The sequence below is a fragment of the Sus scrofa genome, chromosome 7 (assembly GCF_054392235.1).
Source record: "Sus scrofa isolate SSC_HxYL_T2T_F1_AM1 chromosome 7, Sscrofa_HxYL_maternal_Yorkshire_Landrace_v2.0, whole genome shotgun sequence".
Classification (NCBI taxonomy): Eukaryota; Metazoa; Chordata; class Mammalia; order Artiodactyla; family Suidae; genus Sus; species Sus scrofa.
Genome location: NC_139389.1, coordinates 3074546 through 3095023, shown reverse-complemented (window position 1 = coordinate 3095023; position 20478 = coordinate 3074546). Strand labels below are relative to the sequence as shown.

At 53.5% G+C, this 20478-nt stretch overlaps 2 protein-coding genes across 4 annotated transcripts in view; one reads left to right on the top strand and one right to left on the bottom strand.

Annotated features, from left to right (window-relative positions):
* Positions 1 to 20478, top strand: part of LYRM4 (LYR motif containing 4) — a 162634-nt gene that overhangs the window by 130614 nt on the left and 11542 nt on the right. For 2 of the 3 annotated variants that reach the window (XR_014809492.1, XR_002346271.2), the window contains exon 3: positions 20076 to 20315. The gene's annotated coding sequence lies outside the window, so the exon portion shown is untranslated. Of the gene's footprint in view, positions 1 to 20075; positions 20401 to 20478 lie in introns of all 3 variants that reach the window. The other variant, XR_014809493.1, reaches the window with a different exon arrangement.
* Positions 7950 to 12237, bottom strand: PPP1R3G (protein phosphatase 1 regulatory subunit 3G). Its single transcript, XM_021100136.2, has one exon. The coding sequence runs from the start codon at positions 11454 to 11456 to the stop codon at positions 10395 to 10397; it is 1062 nt and encodes a 353-aa protein (XP_020955795.1). The 5' UTR covers positions 11457 to 12237; the 3' UTR covers positions 7950 to 10394.

Genomic DNA, 20478 nt, shown 5'->3' with positions numbered 1-20478 from the left:
CTCTTCCAGACATCACAGTGTAAACATTTGCACGCGTGCCTGATGTACACGCATCTCCTGTGCCCGCGTGCATGTGTCTCCTGTTGCCAGTGTGCACGCTGAGGCACGAATGTGGACGTTCTGATCCTGGGGCCCTGTGTGCAGCCAGCTTCAGCAGATGCTGCCAAACAGGTTTCCAGCATGGCAGGCTCACTCCTTGGGTGTCTGGACGTATTTGCACGTGAAACAGGTTTGCTGTAAAGGCGGTGCCTGGACCGACCAGGCTCTAGGCTGAGCAGCAGCTCTCTGCTGTGGGGCAGACCCCTGCCGACGCCACAAGGAGGGCCCAGCTGCGGGAAACAGGATGAGCCACCTGGCCTCCCAGCTGCCCCCAACAGGGACTCACAGAGCCGACCCCAGGGGGGCCAAGGGTCAGATTTACCGGAGGAAATGACATCCCCCTACATGTGTAGAGGTAGCTGGCTGGGCCTTGGAGAAGAAAGGAGGGTAGGAGTTCCCACTGTGGCTCAGTGGTAACGAACTCGACTGGGATCCATGAGGACATGGGTTCAATCCCTGGCCTCGCTCAGTGGGTTAAGGATCCAGCACTGCTGTGAGCTGTGGTGTAGACCGGCAGCTGTAGCTCCAATTTAGCCCCTGGCCTGAGAACTTCCATATGCTGTAGGTGCAGCCCTAAAAAGACCAATAAAAAAAAAAAAAAAAAAGGAAAGTGTAAGTGTAAGCAGTGCAGTGTTTCCCATGTGAAGACCCAACTGTCCCCAAATGAAGCTCCAGGACAGCCATGCCCCATGGGCCACATGTCCCAGGGCCATGGATGTGCCTGCCGTGTGGGCAGTGCCCATAGACATGTGCTCATTCCAGGGAAATGCTGGCCCCTGCCAGGGTGACAAAAAAGAATGAAGCACCCCTCCCGCCGCCGCGCCCACTATGGAATTTGCAGCAACTTTCTAAGAGAACAGAGAGTTGAAAGGTTTGGGGAGGACCGGGTGACAGAGGAGGAGCAGCCCCAAGAGAGATTGACAAGGAGCAGCTCCAGGGAAGGGGGAGGGGGGAGGCTGTCACAGAACTAAGGACACAAAAACTGGTTGTTGGACTGGAGGCCCCGCAGCGCAGCTTAACATGTGGGGCTAATCTCTGAAGAAGCTTTGCAAGGAAATGCAAAGGCAGAGGGCAGACGAACGTATATATATACATACATTGTACATATTATGTCGGAACAACATGTAGACACGTAAGGCCATGTGATATACCTCCCATCCTACCAACAACAGACACAAGTGGCACAGCGTCTGTCCAGGCACCAAGACCAAGCTGTCAGTCCGCACACTGGAGGCCGCTGTGATTTGTTGCCCAAAGTAGAAGAATCTTTGAGCTGAAGGCAGACGAAGTTCGTCCTCAGAACGGAACTGGCGGAAGCCAGCGGGCAGAGGCCGGAGGGGAAGGGGAAGCTGAGAGCAAGTGCGCCTCTCGGAGAACCTCCCCTCGTGCTCACGGCCGTGGAGTTAGGCAAAAATTACCACCCCACGCAGCAGAAGTGAAGGCTCGGGCTCGTGAGCGAAGGGATGTGTTTGAAAGCACACGGCCAGCCAGGGCCGAGCCATGTGGGCCTGGCTCACCCGGAGCAGGTGCACCTTCCCCGCCTGAGGCCCCCTTAGCTGAGCGCAGGGACAGCACCTGACAGCTCTGTATACACTTCTCAATGGGGGCTTTCTTAAAAAAAAAAAAAAAGTGGAGTTCCCATCGTGGCTCAGCAGTTAACAAACCCCACTAGCATCCATGAGGATGCAGGTTCGATCCCCGGCCTCACTCAGTGGGTTAAGGATCCGGCATTGCCGTGAGCTGTGGTGTAGGTCGCAGATGCGGTTTGGATCCCACGTTGCTGTGGCTGTGGTGTAGGCCAGCGGCTACAGCTCCAATTGGACCCCTAGCCTGGGAACCTCCATATGCCGTGGGTGCGGCCCCAAAAAGACAAAAAAATAATAATAAGGTTTAATTTAATGTTGTTGTTGCGACTTTTTATTTGAAATGGTTGAAACTCACAAGACGATGCAGAAACAGCACCTTACGTGGACTTCACTGAGGTTTCCCAGGGACAGTATCTTCCGTAACCTCAGTACGTCGTTAAAACCAGGAAATCAGTGCCCGTACAATACTGTCCACTAGGGTTCTCCAGCCTCAGCACGGAGGTCTCAGGACAGACAGTTCTTTGCGGGGGGCTGTCCTGTGTATTGCAGGGCCACCGGCCAGGGTCCTTGGCCTTCCTTAATAGAAATGGGTAAGAAAGGCAGGCAGGGCTTTATTTGGGGCCCCTGCTGCAGCAGGTGGGGGAAGGAAAAGAAGTCACCCGTTCCTTTGCCGGCTCCTGAGGGGGAAACAAGCTGTTTCTTTATGTGGGTGAAGGGGCGGGGCCAGGGTTGGGCCAGGGCGGGGCTTAGCTGGTCTGCCCACCTCCCTGATGGTGCTGGGGGGGGCCGCGTACGCCGCCGTTCCCTGCTTCTGAAGAAGTGGCAGCTGGGTTTTTTGATCTTTTGGTCCATAACTTGCCCCAGCGACATGCAAGCAGCTATTTTTAGTCCCATATATTTGTATTTCGTTGCTCCAGGAGACACTGCTCAGGTGCAGGCACTGCAGCAAAGGGTCCCAGACCCCAGGTCCCCGCCCCTCTCTAGGATGTTAGCAGTGTCCCTGCTTCTACCCACCTGGTGCCAGAGGCCTCCCCCGCCCCAGCTGTGACACCAAATGTGTTCAAAGACTCGAAGATAGCTTTCCGAGTCCCAGAGTGCTTTACATTCTTTATTCAAATTAGGACTTTGAGGTCAGCATTCTTTTAGGTGTAACACGCACAGAAAAATCATACAGCAGAGCAGCAAACAGAAACCCCCCACCCAAATCTTCAGCATTGAAGACATTCTCAACCCCCCAAATATAACTGTCCTTTTAAAAATCGAGGAGAAGCATGAGGACCGGGTCTGGACTGCAGACGCTCTCAGTTTAAATAAACAGTCTCGAAGTCACATTGACAGCAATCTGTTAGTCCGTCCCAAACATTCCGCCAGGCACATTTCTCGAGCGAATCCTCAGACGGAGGTTGATGAGGTTGTTTTCTCTCACATTATTAGAAGGACCTATACACAATCCCATGCAATCATGTAAAATATCCTGTCTGGAAGAGCAGCCCACTCATGCAGCTGCTGCACGTCTGATAAAGGACCCCTCGGCCCCCTGGTTCCAGCTCAGGAAGGCAGACCCTGTGCCAGCCACAGTCACAGTTTGACCCCCGAGACCTGCCTCCATCCCAGACAGGCCTGGCAGCCTCTGCAACGTCCTCTGCCGGGTCAGAGCCATCAGAGCGGCCTCCCTGAGCTCAGGTGCTTCCAGACAGACCCCAATGAGCTAGGCTGCATTTTCTTTCTTTCTTTCTTTCTTTTTTTTTTTGCTATTTCTTGGCCCGCTCCTGCGGCATATGGAGGTTCCCAGGCTAGGGGTCCAATCAGAGCTGTACCCACCGGCCTACGCCAGAGCCACAGCAACACGGGATCCGAGCCGCGTCTGCAACCTACACCACAGCTCACGGCAACGCCGGATCGTTAACCCACTGAGCAAGGGCAGGGACCGAACCCGCAACCTCATGGTTCCTAGTCAGATTCGTTAACCACTGCGCCACAAAGGGAACTCCCTAGGCTGCATTTTCAACCCTGGAGGAATGACCTGGGTGTTTAGTGACACCGCAGGCACCAGTGACTTCAACACCCAGAGGCTCTGGGCTCACCCGCAACAGTCAGACCATCACACAGAGGGAACCCCTGCTCGGAAGCTGGGGCCTGCTGCCCGAGCCCCAGTCTCTGCTGTCACACGCAGGTAACACACCACAGGGGTCTGCCAGGCCCTGAGGCTGCGCCCCCAGGGCGTGGTGCCCATGGCTTTAGAGACCCCTGGCTCTAACAATCCGTCCACACAGGAGCCTCAAAGGTTTCCTGGGCCACGTGGATGGGGCAGAGTCAAAAGCTGAGGCCCCAAACGCTGGGTCTTGGGCCTCGCGGCGGCCTTCAACACCCTCCGTGCAGGCCGGAGCCCCCGGGGCGGGGAGGCCCGCCATGCCAGGCCCAGGCCCCAAGCAGTGTCCCCCTGCACGTTCTCCTGAGTGGCAAGGCGGGCAGGGCGGGCCGGGCAGCCCCTGGCCTCAGAATTCAGTAGCTTACGAGCCTGTTTTGAAGGTGGTTGTTTCCTCTGCCAGAAACCCTAGTCTTTCAGGGCAGCTGCACCAGTACAGAAATGCCTTTGTAATGACTTTCTAGTAACAGCAAAACCCACCATCACTCAGCATCAGGGAACAGAAGCAGCCTCTAGTTCCCATCTGTTGGGGTGCGGAGCTAAGCCGGGGAATCACAGATCTTTCTAAATTGCAGCCCGTTAGTTCTTTCCCCAAAAGAGTGTATTGTGTGTTTCCTCGTTAAGGACTGGCCTGCGATTCAGTGTCCATTTATATCACACTTAGCCATTTAACACTCATTTTCAGATATCCCAGGGGCCTTCAAACTCAATTCGGTTTATATTTTTACGATCCTACTGCTACAACAGACCTCACTAATTTAATGGTGATGTAGGTGACACACAGGTTTTGGGATTTTCTGGCTGAAAAAAGTAATTTTATAAACAACATGCCTTCAGTCTGTGCGTGAAAACACCACGTCTCCTTAACCGGACTGAAAGGAACACACAAAGGGAATTCTCTAGACCACTAAAAGTAGTTGTGAATATTAACTCCTATTTTTCTTTCTCCTTTTTTTTTCTTTTTTGGCCACCCCGTGGCATATGGAGCTGTGCCACACGGGAACTCCCACGTGTCTTTTTAAATAATATAAAAATTAGACAAAACCTAACTCCCTCTGAGAAACGGTAACCTCTCTCACCTACTTAAGGTAGAAAAGATGCCACTTCAGTGGCAGCAGAACAGCCTCCTGATAACGGGGCTCCTCACCCAGAAACATCTAGGGAGGTGCAGGAACCACCAACCCTCTAGAGACCCTGCCAGGAGGCCCCTTTAAAGCCCATGGCTTTGCCGTGACCACAAACTTCTCACCTGTGGGAGTGGACGCTTCCTCAACATAACACACAGGTGGGATCGATAGAAAGCCTTCTGCAGGGTGTGCTCATCAGTTTTTCACACGGAGATTCAGTGTTTCAGGCTCAGTTCCCAAAAGCCACCTGCTTTCACCTTTATTCAATTCAGATTTTCAGAGCGAGTTTCCCGTTTTGGAATATGCATTAGGATGCTCTAGGCTCTCCCTGGGCCGTGCCTTGAGCTGACCAGTGTCAGAGAAGCTGCAGCAAGGTGAATGGATGAATAATCGTACTGGTCTAATTCAGTGTCTGTAAGTGTCTCTAAAATGTCTTGGCTTTACCAGAGACGTCTGCAGCTAAGGATTTCCAGGTTGAACGGATGCTGTACGCACAACAACTTAACAGACTCCTACCTGCGATCAGATTCACCAGGCAAATCTCACTGGACCATCTTAAAAGCAAGCGCTTGATCTCTGCCATCTCAAAACCTCCTCTTATCCAAGATGCGACTTCGTGCGGTCCAGGCCAGAGAGTGTCTGCTACAGCGGGCAAAGCCAATGCAAATACAGCGTCTCCCCAAAGCTGCAAAGGCGTCGAAGGCCTCAAGAGCCTATGGTTACACTGTCTGGCTCTCCAGCAACCAGCCCTTGGAGGCGCAAAGGACCGTTTAGTGCTGCGTCCTGCCAGTCACCTCCACCAGCAGAAGGCAGTCTGCAGGGAACATGGAAACACAGCCGGGCCTCTAATGGAACGTCTCCATCACTCGTCCCGAGAAGAACCAGGGCCAGCCTCTCCCGGGGGCTTCCAGGCACCGGCCTGCTGGTGGACAACAGCCCAGGATGGCCCCACAGGAGAAAAGATGGGGTCATCAGGCTGGGCCAGGTGGTCAGGGTGTGTCCTGCTTCCAGCCCCTGGCCGCTGTGAGAAGCCCATCCCCCACCCCCGGAAGACCGTCCAGGCCGGCATCACGGGACTGGCCAGGCCAGGCTGGGTGTCAAACAGCTCACTATTTGGCCAGGCTGCCCGTTAAGTTACGACCAGCCACGGTGCCCTCGTTTAACCACCAACCCATGTCCCACTGCATGAGCCAAAAAAGCACTTGTCCGTTCCATGATGTCACATGAAAGCAAAACCTCCCATCTCCTCCCGAAAGCTGTTCCTTGCACGCCTGACAAAGCACACATGACGCAGATCACAACACTCCACGTGGCTCCCAGCCACACGCTCCTAAGAACCGAGCCACTGAGTCAGGGGATGAGGAAATGCAGCATATTAAAGTATGCAAAAACTTCATGCTAGAAAGCTTAGAAATACGGCAAACTCATAAAATGATATAGAGAGTCCAACACCAGTCCCCAAAGATGAAATGAACAGAAGGCTCTGCTTCGCTCAAAACCCACAGCATCACAGGGCAGCCCTCCCCTGGTCAGGGCAGAAGGGAGGGGAGGACGTGGCCAGGTGGAAAACTGCACACCTGACGGAAAGGTCCCCCCCGCCACCGCCAAGTTCGCCCATGACAACTGCCCGCTCCCTGCTGCCACAGGAAGGCTGCCTGAGTTATGACCCTGCTGCTGGACAGAGGACAGCTGGTGTCCCCAGAGCTCGGAGCAGGATCCTGGCTTCCCCAGTCAGGTCTTGGAAGCAACTGGTCACCTTGCTTTGTGTTCTGTACAGACAGCCACATTCCAGCCACTGCTTCTTTTTTTGTTTGTTTGGTTGGTTTTTTGTTTTCTTGTTTTTTGGGGGTTTTTTGGTTTTTTAGGGACACACCCGTGGCATGTGGAGGTTCCCAGGCTAGGGGTGGAATCAGAGCTACATCCACCGGCCTACACCACAGCCACAGCCGCAGCCACTTGGGATCTGAGCCGTGTCTGCAACCTACACCACAGCTCACGGCAGCGCCAGATCCTTAACCCACTGAGCGAGGCCAGGGATCGAACCCGCATCCTCATGGATATTAGTCGGGTTTGCTAACTGCTGAGCCACGACGGGAACTCCGCCAGCCACTGCTTCCGACTCTCTAGATAGGGCCCACACTTCATTCCACTCGCCATGACCCGGGGCTCCGTGGACCCACTGCCCATGGGAAGAAACTGGCACCTCTCTCCTGGAGGTCAGGCAGTGAGCTGAGCGGAGCAGAACTACGTTTCTGATCCCTAGAGCCGGGCCAGAAGGTGAAGCTACTTACATTTTCAATAAGAAGGACCCTCACTTACGGAGCTGTGATAAACACGACCACAGAAAAACCACAGCTGCAAGGTGGGAACTGTGCTTTAGGGAACACGTGTGTGTGTTCACGGCGTCCCGGGAGTACTCTGAACTGCTTCCACTCGCTCCTCCGTACGGCCCCTCCTGGACATTAACTTTCCCAAACACAAAAAGACCTACTGTCACATCCATACATTGCTTTACAAAGGGTTTGCCTCGGTCTGCAATGAAAAGTTGGCACTTTATAAAATTGACATTGAGAAGACTGTCAGCCCCGGGGCTTTGAAAGGCGACTGCTCGAAATATTCTACGAACTTCTGAACCTTAGAAGAGCAATTCTCCAAAAGTCATGGGAGAGCAGAGTTCGATTCCCTTTCCTAACAGCCCTACTTGAAGTTCTTATATTATAAAAACAGGTCCTCTTAAAATTCATTGTTTGAGTTCCAAAATACACTTTTGAGAATCAATGATGGTTTCTACAAGAATAAAAATCTTGCTGCACAATACCTCTTAAACATCGATTTCTTATGTACTCTATTCTAGGTTTAATGGGTTACCATTTAAAAGACACCAGACAAGAGGAGCTCTGTTTTGATCATTATACAGCGCTAATTCAATTTTTAAAAATCTAAACACTTCAAAATAACGCATTATCACCAAAGCAGACAGAGTTCAAACTAATTACTCTATAGCTCGGGACATCCCATTTTGAGGCACCTTTTTTTTCTGGCGGTTTTTCTAGCTTGAGGTTAATTTAGATGGTGTTCGATTTCAGCTGCCCTGACTTTTTGTTATTTCTTAGAGGTAAAAAGCAGGTGGCGTCGCCTCCCTGCCTCCCCAGTATAGTGACGGTTGTACATTGGATATCTTGGTGTTCATTGTAACCAGTCAAGACTACTGGCAGTAATGTAACTGTCATTTACATTACCCTTCCTTTACCCCAAGGAAGTTTATTTCAAGTGGCAAATTTTACTAAAAATGTAACTGCCTTATTAACAGTAACTCTCAACACAGAGTTTTAAAAAATACCACTTCTCTAGAGCAGGGGTTAGCAGACTTTCTATAAAGGGCCAGATAGGAAATATTTTAGACTTTGCCATACGGCCTCTGTTGCATCTACTCAGCTCTGCTCTTGTAGCAGGAAAGCAGTCATGGATAATACGTAAATGAGGAGTTCCCGTCGTGGCTCAGCGGAAACGAATCCAACTAGGAACTATGAGGTTTCGGGTTTGATCCCTGGCCTCACTCAGTGGGTTGAGGATCCGGCATTGCAGTGAGCTGTGGTATACGTTGCAGATGTGGCTCGGATCTGGCATTGCTGTGGCTGTGGAACCTCCATATGCCATGGGTGCAGCCCTAAAAAGACAAAAAAAAAAAAGTGTAAACGGGAGTTCCCGTCGTGGCTCAGTGGTTAATGAATCTGACTGGGAACCGTGAGGTTGAGAGTTTGATCCCTGGCCTCACTCAGTGGGTTAAGGATCTGGTGTTGCTGTGGCTGTGGTATAGGCCGGCGGCTACAGCTCCCATTCGACTCCTAGCCTGGGAACTTCCATATGCCACAGGAGCGGCCCTAGAAAAGGCAAAAAGACAAAAAAAAAAAAAAAAGTGTAAATGAATGTGCCTAGCTGGGTTCCTAAAATACTTGATCTATAGACACTGAAACTTGAATTTCATACTATTCTCATGTGTCACTAGAACAGGAGTCTTTGTTTGAATTTTTCCAACTGTTTAACAATGTAAAAAACAAGCTTAGCTCCCAGGCCCTACGATAATAGGCTCTGGCCCGTAGGCTGTATGTAGAAGCCTCCCTGAGATACCTATAGAGCAGCAGTGAAACAGCTCCTCCTTAAAGCTGAGCATCACGCAACAGACTGACTGTACTAGCCACGTGCTGGAACCTATGAAAACAAAAGAAAGATGAATTACCAATAGGTGACCAAGGTGTAAAGAAGTCAGATCCTTCCAGAGGCTCACTGGCCCCCGCCACCCATGGCCCCAGCCATCCATAGCCCCCTTATCTTGGCATCCGCAGACATCGGCAATGAATAAAGGCCAACCAGACTGGTTCCCACAGTCCTAGCCTGTGCTGGGTGCCCATGGGATTCAGAGCGGGATTTTCTTGCTGGGCATGCTTCATCAGTCAAGGCCCCACTCCCACCAGTGGCTCCAAGAGGGACAGAAAACCACCTCTCCATCCCCTCATCTTGCGGCTTGGAGTCTAGCCATCCGGAGTCCAGCTTCTCCGACTGCTAATGGCCCAGAGTCTAGGAGCTACGATGTGTTTTGCCCACACGAGGGGGCTGGGGGCCAGGACCCGCTGGAGCGGCTCACAGCCAAAGCTTGCTGATTACTCTGGCATTTCAATTCACCAAGCATCTTATTTTGCCGGGGAAAGAACGACTTCTACAAAACAGTGTAAAGAACATTCCAGTCCATTATGGGAAGTCTGGGCCTTTCCACATCAGAGAGGAGGGATGGAAGAAAGGAAATTTGAAAATACTGTTATTTGACTGTTTTAAAGTTCAGTAGCAGCATCCACTGAGGAAGACTGCCTGCCTGCCAGGGCCTCCCCAACTGCCGGAAGCTGAAATATAAAGTAAGAGACGTGCACGTGGCATTTACTTTGCAAAGGACATTTGTACGCAAGCCCATGAGTCTGGGCGAACATTTCCCAGATCCTGGTTAAAAGAAAAGAACAGTCTGCTAAGGCCCCACCTGGATTTCTCGAGAAACAGGCCCGCAGTCCACGCCTTCCCGGGGCGCGATGCAGCGGCAGGGTCTGACCTCTCCCTGAGACCCCAGGGGTCTCCCACAAGGTACAGGGGCTGAAACACGCAGTCCACGGTTGAAAACAAATCCCAAGGGTTTGCAGCCTCGCGCAGAAATCCGGAGCCTTCGCGGAGGCAGCCACTGGACACCCGGCGGTTGTCTTCCTTTTCCGACGCGGGCGGGAACTCCAGGGGCCTGAGCGACGGGAAAGTGGCCGAGGCTCCGTGCTTGCTGCCAGGATCTGTCTGGGTGCGAGCTTGCGGTGAGCGGCTCCCTCTATCCCGGGGCTCAGAGCGTCGCAGCCGCAGCCGCCTGGTGCTGTCCCTGCAAGCGCCGCGGGGCCGAGCGCCGCAGGCTCAGAGCGCATCAGCGGGGCGCACGTAGCGCAGCGTGTAGTTGGCCCCCGCATTGTTGTCCCAGTACTCGCCCTGGGCGCAGCGGTAGCACACGGCGAAGTGGACGGCGACGCCCGGCGCGTCCGCGTCCTCCCCCTCCTTGGGCAGCAGGCCCGGGGGCAGGCACAGCGCGAAGTGGAAGCGTTCGGCGCCGGGCTCGTCCTCGGCGTCCCCGGGCCCCCGCGACGGCGCCAACGGCGGAGGCTCCCCCGGCTCCGGCCTCAGCTCGGCCGGCACGTCCAGGAAGGAGCGCCACTCGGTGAAGGTGTAGCGCACAGCCACGGCGCGCGGCCCAGGGCAGCCCAGCACCCGGCCGGAGCCGGTCACCTCGACGCCCCCGGGCTCCGAGCAGTGCACGCGTTCTAGGCACACGCGCTGCCGCCGCAGGCGCTCGGCCACGGCGCTCGGTTCGGGAAGCTCGAAGAGAGGCTGCAGCCGGGGAGGCGGCGCCGGCAGGGGCGCGGCCGCCGCCGCCGCGGCCAGGAGGCTCGGAAGTTGCTCCAGGTCCTCTGCGCGCGCTGGGAAACTGCGGAAGCGGGAGAGCACGGCGGGTGGCACCTGCGGCTCCTCAGTCTCGCTGAAGTGCTTCACGCTGGCCAGGCTCAGCCCCAGCGCGTCCGCGAACTGCACCCGTTTCTTGCACTTGGCGCAGCAGCTGCCCGGGCTGCGCAGCGCACCCTCGGCCCTCTCGCTGCCCTCTGAGCCCGTCCCCGGGGCCGGCGGCGGCTGCTGCTGCAGGAACTTGGCCGCCTGCAGGATCGGGTCGGCGGGCAGAGAGAAGGAGCGCGCGCGGCGGCGGCGACGGCTCTCCAGCAGCTCCTCCTGTTCCCGGAGGGCAGCCTCTTCCTGAAGGAACGGGGGCTCGGCGTCGGGGTTCGGGACCTTCGACGTGCCGCCGCCGTCCCCGCCACCGTCCGTGCTGAGGACCCCCGGGGCAGGCGGCTCCCCGGCTGGCGGGGTGTCTTCAAAAGGCACAGGTCCCAGAGCCTCCAAACTTAGCAGCTCCATCCCCCGGGGCTCCATGACGCCGAATAGCCCCGGGACTTGTCCTCCGGAGACCTAACGCCTGGGGTGGTTGAAAGAGCGCGCAACGCCCGCCCCGGGCCTGGGAGGAGAGGCAGTTCCACTCCGGACCTCCGGGTTTTAGCCGGACTGCCCAGGGCGGAGTGGGAGGAGGATGCGGGCCGGGCCGGGCCGGGCGCGGCCCTCGGGGTTGAGCCTGCCAGCAGCGGGGGAGGGCCCGGCCCCGGGAGGCGCGGCCGCGGGAGCGCCAGGCGGATCCAGCGGCGCGGGGCCCGAGCGGGCGGGGTCCGAGGGATCCGCAGAGAGTGGGGACCGCATCGGAAGTGGGGCTCTCTCAGCCCCTCCCGCCCAGCGGGCCCGCGCCTGCCCTGCCGCTGGGGCTCCCGGCTGAGCTTGCGCTCAGCTTCCGTCGTCTTCCTGCCCGTGAAGTTGGCCCCGCGGCTCCCAACAGGCCTGCCCTCCGGCGGGTCGCCGAGCGGTCTCCTCCCGGCTGTCGCATCGGCCCGGGAGGTCCCGGGGCAGGCGCATAATTGCGGAGAGCTGGCCTGCGGGGAAGCTGGGAGGCAGCCGGCCGCGCGGACCGTCTCTTCCTTCCTCCCCAAGTTCAGAGCGCTCGTCCCCGGCGCTTCCTAAGGCCTCGAGCCCAAGCGGCCGCCCCAACCCGCGCGGAGGTGGCGCTGGGTGGGCTCGGGCCAGGTCTGCAGAAGGGCGGTGCGGGGGGCGCCGCCGCCCGCCGAGCGCGGCCGGAGGCCATTCGCACGGGGCTCGGGCGCACGTCCCCGCTCCTCCCCTTGTCCCGCCCGCTGCGCTCAGAGCTCCCGCCGGGGGAGAGAAGCCCGCGGGACCAGTGCCTCTGCCTCCGCTGCCCGGAGCGGGGGCCGCCGGTGGTCCCCGGCCTTCCGAGGGATGCGGACCGGGATTGGGGGTGGGGGGGGCTTGGGACTGGCCGAAGTGCTTCCTCGTCGTTGGTTTGGTTTGGTTTGGTTTTGAAGCTAACTTTATCTGCCTTCTAAATCGGACGCTCTCCTCTTTCGGCGCGCGTCACGGTCACCTGGCGGGGGTGTGCGAACTCATTGCTGGGCCCCACCCCAGAGTTTCGGAGTCACTAGGTTCCGGGTGGGGCCCCAAGGTATTTCGAGCAAGGGCGTGCTGGTGCCGGACCCACTCGCTGGCATCTTTCGGGCCTTCCCGGGCCCGGTGCGCAACGCGGAGTGCATCTCAACTCCGGGGCCTGCGAGAAGCACCCCGTGACACCCGGCGTGTCTTCCTGTTGGAACAACTCCACGATCTGGAAGAAAATCATTCTTTCTGCATTTAAGTCAACACTGCCATAGTACGGAGTAAAATACGAAATTCGCGAACTATTTTAAGGAGAAACTAGGACGTCACAGTGATTTGGAGGTTGTGGTGACCCCCCCCCCCCGCAACGGCCGCCGCAGAGTGGGGGCAGGAGGGAGGCGAGGGGCCCAGGGAGCAGAACTCAAGAAGGCCTCGGCTCCCAGGGTTGCGCGGTGCCTGGCCGCGACCCCTCTCCCCTCTTGGTGACAACGTTAGCGGTCCCCACCTTCGTGGCGCTCTCAGTCGTGGCCCACGATTAACCAGAGGGCCACACAAGTAAATACAGGAAAGCCTCGGGGAGGGAAGTGCGGGGAGGGGGGGAACAGGGCTGCAGCGGGAGTCGCGCAGAGGCCCTGGGGGAGGGGGAGGAGAGCGTGCAAGGGGGGGCGACAGGGCGGCCTCTGAGGACCGTAAGCGGGCCTGGGACCCGCCTGCTGGGCGTACCGTCCCCCTTGTCACTTTCTCGCGGGTGTCCCACCCCTCCCTCAGCCCCATTTCCGGACGCACACACCCCCAACACGCTCCTCCAGCATAGCTCCTGTCTCGTCTAGGAGGACCCCCCTCCCTGCTCAGGAGGGGTTCAGGAATGAGCGAGTGACCCAGCCAGTAAGACTGCGAGGGGGACTCTGCGAGGAAGCTTCCAAAGTAAATTTCCTTTTTCCCCAGAGAGAGGCCATGTTGTCCTAGCGCCCAGGACAGTAGCAGACACCGGGCCACGGTCACAGGTGACTCCATTCCGGAGCCTGGGAAACCAAGGGTCCTTGAGGAGACGGTGCGCTTGCGCCTCTAAGGTGATGTTTCCCAGCGAGAAGGCTGCGGTCTGGAGCCAGAGGATGCTTTGCGGTGACCTGCTGCAGCAAACATTCTAAGTAAGCTCTTTAACATCCTTGAACCCTAACCTCACCAGGCTGCCAGCCGCCCCAGAAATCTTCACAGTCAAGAAACCCCTACCTTTGTTTGCAAACACCCCAGCCTGGGGGAGGCAGCAGGACCCCTCCCCATTGAGAACCAAGGGGCTTGGTCTTTGGATCAGAAAGACAGCCTTCTGGTTCAGTCCGGGTGATGGAGCTTTTCTGCTGCGTGCAGACCCGTGTCCTACCAGAAAGGCATTACTGTAATACTTTCAAAAGAAAGAAGAAATTGAGCCTCACAGAGGTCAAGGGACATGCCCAAGGCTCTGAAAGCTCAGGTGCCAGAACAGGACCTGGCTGCGGGTGTAACTCCAGAGCCTGGCCCTCTCCTTCCGGTCTGTCTGCCCTCTGGTCACATGCAAGTTACTTTGAACTTTACTCTTCCGAGTGTTCACCTTCCATCAGCTTGTCCCAAAAGAACAAACCTGGTTGGTTGGTTTAGTGTGTGTATGGGGGGGATGAATAAATAAAAACCAAAGAACTGTCTATTCCTGGTGTATTTCTGGAAAGCTCCTGTCCATAGAGAAATGCCTCTGGGAGGCTGTGCTAAGGGATCCGGGGCTGAGGAGGGAGGGAAACTTACTTTTCATTGGAGAGGCTTGTGTGCTGTTTGAGTTCTTTATCTTGTGCAGAGCCCTGATGGAGGAGGCTTACCCCGCTCTGACACCAACTGTATACATCTGCCAAGTAGGGTCCAATCTTATACCCTGCTCTGACACCAGCTGTATACATGTACCGAGTAGGGTCCAATCTTATACCCTGCTCTGACACCAGCTGTATACCTCTGCCAAGTATGGTCCGAACACCTCACCCCAACATTATCTGACTCCAACCACTTCTGCCCCTCCTCTCTATTCCTTTCCAAATGTTATTTTCTGCAAACTCCCCCAGGACCCGCTAGGCTCCCCTAGGATGTGAGCTGAGACAGCGGGGCCCCAGACCTACCTGAGAAACTGCAATTTTACTTTTTTTACATATTGGGATTCCCCAAGATTTCACTTGAGCAAAGACCTCCACAGCAAAACGACAATCTCACCACCCTCCTTCTCACCGTCCTGTTAAAACCAGGGCTCTGGAGAGCCCCCTGCAGACGCTTCCCTTCAAAGGACTGGGAAGGTCCTGCCCCCGCCTCCACGCAGAGAAGTTACCTGGTCTTTAGGGCGACTTCCACGTTTTACCTCCTTCGTGACATCTTTCTGGAACAACCCTGTTAGTAAGGCTGACTTCTGCCCAGAGGCAGGTGGATTTATGGTGAAGCTGGAGCAGACGTGTGCGTGGGCCCTTCTGCCGTGTTCACATAGTGATGAAACAAGACTCAAAGTTTATGGCAAGACAAGAAAAATGTAAACAAAACCCTTTTCTCTGGTCCCTGGGGCCTCCTCCCTCCCCTTTCGAGTGTCATGCGCACTCCCCACACCTCTAGGCGAGAACCTTCCTTCTCAGTCCTGAGGAATCTGAGGGAGCCTCTGCTCTCTTTGTGCCTGCAGGTCTGGATTGTGCACACGGCCAGTAATGCGTCCTGTCCTGCGACGCACAACCCTGCATCTCAAAAGCGTGTGTGACTGTGCTTTCGTGGTCCCCAGGGCTTTCGGAAGGACTGTGTCCCGGGTTACAATCCTCACGTTGACCTGAATAAATTTTTCCTATATTTATTAGATTGACTATCAATCGCTATTCTTCCCGTGATTTTTTCCACCCGCAATACCAGCTTAACAATTAACAATACATTTGTAGGGAAAGACAAGACAGGAACGGGTGTTTGTGGTTTAGGAGTGGCGCGCCTGGGAAGGTATCATGGGGGAAAGTCCTGGAAGATGAACCTTGTCTTCGTGACATTTGTTGTGTGGCTTCCTCTGGGCTCAGAGCTTGGAGTCACCTGGGGTGACTGAGTCTATGACTTGTCCTCTTCCTGGGAAGAGGGAAGGGGACACCTTCACAGGTGGAAATTACATCTCACTTTTAGCCAGACGGGAAGAGCAGAGAGGGGTTTTACTCTAGGTTTCTTCATTTTCTTCAGTTTGAAAGAATCTTTAAGTTCCCGTCGTGGCTCAGTGGTTAATGAATCCAACTAGGAACCATGAGGTTGCAGGTTCGATCCCTGGCCTTGCTCAGTGGGTTAAGGATCTGGCGTTGCCGTGAGCTGTGGTGTAGGTCGCAGATGCGGCTCAGATCCCACGTTGCTGTGGCTCTCGTGTAGGCTGGTGGCTACAACTCCGATTGGACCCCTAGCCTGGGAACCTCCATATGCTGTGGGAGCAGCTCTAGAAAAAGCAAAAAGACCAAAAACAAAAAAAAAAAAAACAAAAAAAAAAAGAAAGAAAGAAAGAAAGAATCTTTAGGCTAAAGTGGCATATTTTGCGGTGCATATTCTGCTGCCTCTCAGCTTCTGTGAAACCCTGGTCCTTGAGCATGGGCGGGGCCTAGGAACACCTTCCTACTGAATAGAGACAGGATGTCACCTCTGTGTCTGGGCTCTTGCTGCCATGCTGTGAGGTGCTCTGGGGGGCTCGTGGGGAAAGGAACAGGTGTTGATGGTTATCATGTGGGACAGAACTGATCAGATTCCCGAGTTTGTGAGCGCAAACCTACCATACATCTTTTGCAGCTGAAGGAGGAAACCTTTGGGGAAAAGGTATTATAGAAGCTGCTAGAAATGGTGAGGGAAGAAGGAAGCAGAGACGGAAGCTATGTGAGCTCAAGCAGGTTTATGGACCAACAGAGGGGCCTGGAGCTCTCAGCAGCAAGAACTCAGGCTCCTTCAGCTGAGGAAGCAGCTAGTTAGAGAAAGGGGTAGTTTCTATTTTTAGCACATTCTATTTTTAGCACAGGTTCTCCCTGGAGTAAGAAACAGGGAAGATACAAGTTACATTGTTACAACTGAACAGTTTCTCCAGCTATTGTCTTGAAGCTTTGAGTTTCATTTTGTCAGTTACCACCTAAGAAAAGCCTTTCCCACAATTAATCAAAAAATTTTGTCTTCTAGATTTTGTGATGTTTGTGGTATAGGTCAAGTTTTTTTTTATTTGTACTTTGATGTTTTCTCATTCTAAATATTCATTTTCTTACCTAATTTTGTCTGGTTTTTTGGCCGTATTCACCTCATGATAGAATTCCCGGGACAGGGATCGAACCTGAGCTTCAGCAGCCACCCCGACCTGCCGCAGACAACACTGGATCCTTAACCTGATGCACCACAGCAGGAACTCCTCTTACCTAATTTTTAATTGTAATTTTGTAATCTTTTTCTTAAAACTGCCTCTATCTCTCCCCCCCACACACAATTATAGAATTTTCAACTTCATATAACTAGGATCTACCATTTTTTTCCTGGTTCTGTTTTTATTTAAAATTTTGGCGTTTTATTTCTCATGACTTTCTTGCATTAACTGGGATTTTTTTTAATTGGATTAAAATATTTATCTCGGAGTTCCCGTCGTGGCGCAGTGGTTAACGAATCCGACTAGGAACCATGAGGTTGCGGGTTCGGTCCCTGCCCCTGCTCAGTGGGTTAAACGATCCGGCGTTGCTGTGAGCTGCGGTGTAGGTTGCAGACGCGGCTCGGATCCTGCGTTGCTGTGGCTCTGGCGTAGGCCGGTGGCTACAGCTCCGATTTGACCCCTAGCCTGGGAACCTCCATATGCCTCGGGAGCGGCCCAAGAAATAGCAAAAAAAAAAAAAAAAAAATTTATCTCAGAGTTCCCATTGTGGCACAGCAGAAACTAAACCAGCTAGGAACCATGAGGTCGCAGGTTCGATCCCTGGCCTCACTCAGTGGGTGAAGGATCCTGTGTTGCTGTGAGCTGTGGTGTAGGTTGCAGACTCAGCTCAGATCTGGCGTTGCTGTGCCTGTGGCGTAGGCCAGTGGCTACAGCTCCGATTTGACTACTAGCCTGGGAACCTCCATATGCTGCGGGTGTGGCCCTAAAAAAAAATTACCTTGGTTGCTGAGTTTTTTGGTGCCCCTTGCATTTTGTACCCAAAGCAGAGACCCACTTGCCTCACCTGAGTCCTGGCCGTTTCTTGGAGGAAGTTGAAGAGTGATAATCTAAGATACATTTTCTTCCTCAGCAGCCCATCCTGCCTCCTTGAGTTAAGCTTTCACTTAATGTGGTTTTGAAATGTGTAATGTAGCATATGCCTGTATATGCACAGAGAATATTTGAAAAGTTATTTTAAAAACTAGTAAAAGGAGTTTCTGTTGTGGCTAAGTGGGTTAAGAACCTGACTAGTATCCATGAAGATTTGGGCTCGATCCCTGGCCTCCATCAGTGGGTTACGGATCCGGCGTTGCCCTGAGCTGCAGTATAGGTCACAGAAGTGGCTCAGATCTGGCATTGCTATGGCTGTGGTGTAGACCGGCAACTATAGCTTTGATTCGACCCCTTGCCTGGGAACTTCGGTATATCATGGGTGCAGCTCTAAAAAGACAAAAAAAAAAAAAAAAAAACCAAAAAACTGGTAATAGAACATGCTTGAGGAAGGCCAAAGGGAATGACAGGCAGGAAGTTCTCCTTAGAGACTTGGAACGTGTATTTTTAAAATTTTAAGGGAAAGTTTCTTAAGATAAACACACACACACACACACACACACATATATATATATATATTTCTTATTATGAAAGCTACACTTACTCACTATGGGAAAAAGAGGCAGTACAGACAGAGGAGGAAACAGAGTGTAACTGTCCACGACCCCATCGGCTGGCAATAGTCCTGTTTGCTAGTCCTGTTTCTCAACATCGGCCACCCCCTCCTACAGACCCATACATAGCCCTACTGCCACTTCCCTGGGATGCTCCTGACCGTCTCCTGCCCCGAGGATTCTGACTGGTTTCGGATCTTCACTCCAATTAGCATATCTCTGCCTGGAGCATGGGGACTTTCCTGGAGTGTGAACTATGGGCTTTGTCTGAACTAACACCCAGGAGACAGGATGGCTGAGGGGTTTTTCAGGGGGTTTTAAATTTTATTTATTAAAAAAAATTTTATTGTAGCTGATTTACAGTGTTCTGTCAACTTCTGCTGTACTGCAAAGTGACTGCATCAGGCATGTATATATATGATTCTATCATGTTCTAATCCGAGAGATTGGATATGGTTCCCTGTGCTGTACAGTAGGACCTGATTCTAAATGGAACAGTTTGCATCTACTAACCCCAAACTCCCTGTCCATCCCACTCCCTCCCCCTCTCCGTTGGCACCCTCAAGTCTGTTCTCCATATCTGTGAGTCTGTTTCTTTTCTCTAGAGAGGTTCGTCTGTGCTGTATTTTGGATTCCACATGTAAGTGATCTCATATGGTATTTATCTTTCTCTTTCTTAGCATGAGACTCTCTAGTTGCATCCATGTTGCTGCAAATGGCCTTATGGCCTTTTTTATGGCTACATAGTATTCCATTGTGTATGTGTACCACATCTTCTTAGTCCATTCATCTGTGAATGGACATTTAAGTTGTTTCCATGTCTTGGCTATCGTGAATAGTGCTGCAATGAACATAGGGGTGCCTGCATCTTTTCGAATGAAGGTTTTGTCTGGATATATGCAGAATGACTGAGTTTAAACCTCAGCGCCACCCTATCTGCAGGTTCTGTGACCTCTGAGCTGAGGTTTCCTCATCTGTACAATGGGACAATGTGAGTGCCCGCTTAAAGAGGAAAACCTTTGTGACACATTCGGCACAGAGCCCACCATGTTAGAACACGAAACTGTTCTCTGTTATTGACTGCTAGCGCCGTGCCTGTGTTCATTAACTCACCATGTTAGTGCTCTGGGTGCCAGGGACACAGCCACCAACAAATCAGACACAAGTCTCAGCCTTCTGGGAGCTTCAGGATTGGAATGGGAGACAAACAACGCACAAATACTTACATACCATACTCAGCTTCTCTGATCATGACATCAGCTCTGGGAAATAGAAAGCTTTGCACATAGTAGGTACGCGTTAGACGTGTGGACTTAGTCACTGTCTTTTCCTTACCCTCCCATCACCCATGCTCTCTGTCCTGAGAGCCCTTTGCTAGTGTGTAACTAAAGGATGTGAGACCTAAAGTTTCGAGATGGGCAGTGTTGACATCCCAAAGTCTGCCTGGAAAGGGCTGCCACCCAAGAACCAAGCCCAGAGGTCACACGACCTCTGTCCTGTGACCTGAGGAGACACCAGCAGGTGCATTTTCCTCCGGTGGTCACACCGCTGCACTCCCAACTTTGTCCTCCGTGGTGATCAATTGTCGCTGCTCTGTGAAGTCAGGACAGTAAACAGCGGACGGGACACGGTGTGGCGCGAGGGGTTGGGGGGCACTGGCTGGACAGTGTTTATGACCCTGTGTGCCTGTCTCCAGCAGTGTCACCTGGCCTTGTGTTTCTCCTGCAGGAACTGCCACCTGTTTACCTTTCCTCCAGACTCTGACGTCCTAGAGCCCAACTCGGACTTCCTGCTGCATGTGAGCCAACAGACAGCAGCGTTACAGGGCAAACACCTGCCTGTCAATAAGCAGAAGACCAAAGGCCCGGGTCAGAAGATATGAGCCTGAGTCGAAAGCAAATGAGAGTGTGGACACCTGCGATCTTATTCAAAAGGGAAAAATGAAACTCAGCAGATCCTTACCTTGTGGTGAGTGCAGGGATTTTGTGAGACGTTAATGTGTGAAAGTTAATTTATTCCCAAATTCTTCACGTGGCCAAGAATCAACATGCTAGTTCATATGAAGTGTAAACCTTCATACTATGGGGGGGTTTTCCCTTTTTTTTTGAGGGCCACACCCACAGCATATGGA